Consider the following 3,531-nt stretch of genomic DNA (forward strand, 5'->3'; position numbering starts at 1 on the left):
CATGTTTAAGAACAAAAGTAGCATTTTAACTAACTTAACCTAAAATTAAAGATGCTTACTACTGAAACACACTGTTAATGTACTGTCCTGTTTGTGTTCAATAGTTATGCCCTTATTTGAAGGATTATTAGCCAGATTAAATGATCTTACCTGATGCAGCTCTTCTGTTTGGTGGCTTCTTCCCTCCGAATGGTCTTCTCAGCTGGCCGAACCATGATGACACCTGGGGGCGGCTCCATTGTATATCTACAGGAGGGTTCAAATGTACGAGAGGTTCTAAAGGGAAAAACAAAGACGCATGCACTTAACAAATATTGTCGTTCGAGAGCAAATGCTCCTTTCTACCACACAATCCAAAAGAAATATATAAACCATCACATACATGTCATTAGTCTTGGTCTCTGCAGTGTTTTTCATGCTGACTGATTGGTTCTGCCAGGCTGCAATACTACTGCTACTAAAAGGATAAATATACACTTTAATGATCATGTTCAAATTACACTGTAACCAACTGGTTTTTCATGACCTGTGTGCCAAGAAGAAGGCCTAATATACAGAAACACTTACAGACTGGTGGGCCTGGGGTAGCTCCCCAGTATGAAAGGATGCTGCAGGATTTCGCTCGGGGTTATCCTTTTCTTGGGATCCATCTTAAGCATTTCCTTTAACAGCTCAACACAATCCTTCCTATCAGCAGCCTCTGCGCTGTTTGCTGTGTGCTGGCTCGACTACATTTAAAAAAAAAAGAAAAAAAAAAGATTTAAATTGAAAATTTCCTCGCTCATAAAATGGACTATTTTATGTGTTCCTCTGCAAGCAGTATCTACTTGACAACCTACTGTTTTCAAATCATCCAGAGAGGAAAACTTGTACTTCCTCCTATCCACCATCTTGTGTCCCGTCACAGCCTCGTAGTGAAATGACTTCTAAAAGAACACAAAATCTACATGAGGATTTTTTTTCAGAGATTACATATTTATACCAACAACAAATGATCTTGTTGAGTAAAATGTATGTTTGGTTAGTGAAGTCAAAAACAGCTGTAATACTATACCATGAGTTCCCAGTACAAAAACGCTAAGTACTTGTGTCTCGCATTGAAGTACGTTGATGTATTTAATCCTCCATCCAGAATTCTCTTCGGAAGATCACCCAGGAGGTCGATGATGAAACTCAGCTGCAGTCAAACACAGCAAAAATATTACTATCCATTGCTAATAATGAAGGTAAAGGTCAAAGTTGCATTTGTTTGTTGCGGCTGCGGTTTGAGAAGCCAAAGTATTTAAAATGCATCACCTCTCAATATTACAACAATATAGCATTGGGAAAGGTGTAGAAACAAAAAAGAACTGGTACTTACCACCTGATACTCATATTGCCCCGGGAAAAGTGGAAAGCCGAGGAGAAGCTCTGCCATCACTGTGCCAAGAGACCAAATGTCGATGGCCTCACTGAATGGGAAGCCCACAATGACTTCAGGAGCCCTTAGTGTGGAAGAACAACAACACATGTCATGTTTAAAACCATAAAAATACAACTAGGGTAAAGCATAGTATGAAGGGGTTTCTGGGGTTTTGAATGCATACTACTGTGCTGTGAAGCAATATTTGACCATTTTGTCCTTTTAACCAACAAAGAGTAGTGTTATCTCATTAACTGAATGGAAACCTAAATCCAAACAATTCTTATAAAGATGTCTAGAGGTCTTACCTGTTCCAAAGAGGCTGAACACCAAGTCCAGGATGGACTTCAGGTTTCTCAAGAGTTAAGCCAAAGTCAATTAGCTTCACTCTGAATGGCTGTCTCCGATGGTCCACCAGCATGATGTTGTCCAATTTCAAGTCTGTGTGGATCAGTCCAAATCCCTTCAGCGCAGTTAATGCCGTCACCACCTGCAAGTAAAGTCAAACACAGAATGTGAAGGATGTACCACTTTGGAAAACTGAACAATGCTATATATTTTACTATCTATCTGGTGCTGTGTTCATACATCTTTGATGATGGTCCTTATTCCGTGTAGGGGAAGAGGAGCAAAGTTTGTCAGCCGCATGTAATCCAGGATGCTCATGTCCAGCATTTCAAAGACCATGAAGGTCCGGTCGATCCTGCAGAACCATTCAAGGCATCTGACAATGTTGTTCTTCTCAGGGTCCAAACATCTGAGCTTTTTCAGTATGTGCAGCTGGAGAGAATCAACAAGTTGGAAATGGTCAGCAACAGTTTATGTAATAACACATATTTATAATGACTCAGATAGTGTCCAAAAGTAGCTCACCTCTCTCTGGTTTCCATGTTGCTGATTTCTTAGTTTTAACACCTTCACAGCTACATGCTCTTTTGTGTCCTGTTTGAAACAGTGGACGACTTGTCCGAAGCAGCCCTGTCCCAGAACTTTCAGGATCTTGTAGTTGTCTGAGATTGTGTTTACCAGTGGTTTATTCCTTTCCATTTCTGCAAAGATAACTGAAAGCAAGGAGACAGTATGTTTTCAGTTTCATACAGGTAATTAACAATTAAGTATTTTGGTGCACTCATTAACTTCAAATAAAGTGGCAGTCTACATGGTCACATATTTACAATTCCCACACAGGCTTTGCATCTTTCAGGCCGAAACAAATATCAACAGATTGATATAATGTATTGTATTTCTTTCTCAAGAAGCATTTTATAATGTTTTTTATAAACTCTACCTTTATGATTTTAATCAGATAACGCAATTTGTACAACAATTTTTGAAGTACGCTGTACTAGAACAGTTAGAGAAGTTAGATAATGAACAATTTAGCATTTTAGTGCAGTAATTCACTAAAAACAAAGTGGCAGTCAGACATGGTCACATATTTAACAGATATTTACAATTCCCACACAGGCTACACTTTGCTTCTTTCAGGTCGCAACAAATGTCTCAAGCCTTTAACAATGTATTTAAAAGCTCCACCTTAAATATTTTAATCAGATAACACAATGTTTGTACAAAAAATGAACATTTTTTTGAAGTACACTACTAGAAAAGTTGAGGGGCATTCACAGGGCATTTACAAGCAGCCACATGCTAAATAAACACTGAAATACTAATGTTTAATATTTCACTAGCTTTTCCAGGTGTAATTGTAAGTAACAGGTTCACACAATCTGATTCAAGAGAGAAAACAAAACCATAATTACCTGTGTCAGATACAGAATGGGGCAGTTTGTCTAGTAGTTAACTTAGGTTGAGCTGTTTGAATTTGTATCAAACTGTTCAGTTCAGAAGTTGAAGTCAGACTGAGGTTTTGTCTTGTGAGGTGGATAACATTAGAATGAAGAATGTTGATTTCGAACATAAATTAGAATGTTTCTGATGTCATAGCATGTGTGATGGAACATTCAGCATTCCGTCAGTGAACTATACTGCCCTACAAAGCCTAACTGCAGTAACTACGCAAAAGGTAAAACTGAGAAAAACTGCTTTAAAGTTTTTTAATATTTTTTAACTGGCCAACCAAATGGTTATAGGTAGGTAAGTGATATGGCGCTTATTTCTACATGTAT

At 38.2% G+C, this 3,531-nt stretch overlaps 1 protein-coding gene across 1 annotated transcript; it reads right to left on the reverse strand.

The window, feature by feature from the left end:
• Window positions 1–304: 304 nt before the first annotated feature.
• LOC131962455 (homeodomain-interacting protein kinase 1-like) lies at window positions 305–3,257 on the reverse strand. Its single transcript, XM_059327458.1, has 10 exons — window positions 3,166–3,257; window positions 2,276–2,463; window positions 1,991–2,182; window positions 1,711–1,892; window positions 1,361–1,484; window positions 1,055–1,177; window positions 840–926; window positions 568–728; window positions 383–457; window positions 305–341 (listed from the first exon to the last, which is right to left on the reverse strand). The coding sequence occupies exons 2-10, from the start codon at window positions 2,447–2,449 to the stop codon at window positions 305–307; spliced, it is 1,155 nt and encodes a 384-aa protein (XP_059183441.1). The 5' UTR covers window positions 2,450–2,463; window positions 3,166–3,257.
• Between the last annotated feature and the right edge of the window lie 274 nt (window positions 3,258–3,531).

Source organism: Centropristis striata, chromosome 23 (assembly GCF_030273125.1).
Source record: "Centropristis striata isolate RG_2023a ecotype Rhode Island chromosome 23, C.striata_1.0, whole genome shotgun sequence".
NCBI classification, from domain to species: Eukaryota; Metazoa; Chordata; class Actinopteri; order Perciformes; family Serranidae; genus Centropristis; species Centropristis striata.

Bases quoted from the DNA above. Each gene is read 5' to 3' on its own strand.
- LOC131962455 (XM_059327458.1), bottom strand. From the start codon at position 2,449: ATGGAAAGGAATAAACCACTGGTAAACACAATCTCAGACAACTACAAG. The intron at 1,178-1,360 runs GTAAGTACCAGT...GTTTGACTGCAG, and splicing joins GGCAATATGAGTATCAGGTG to CTGAGTTTCATCATCGACCT. The intron at 729-839 runs GTAGGTTGTCAA...TTTTAAATGTAG, and splicing joins CTCTGGATGATTTGAAAACA to TCGAGCCAGCACACAGCAAA.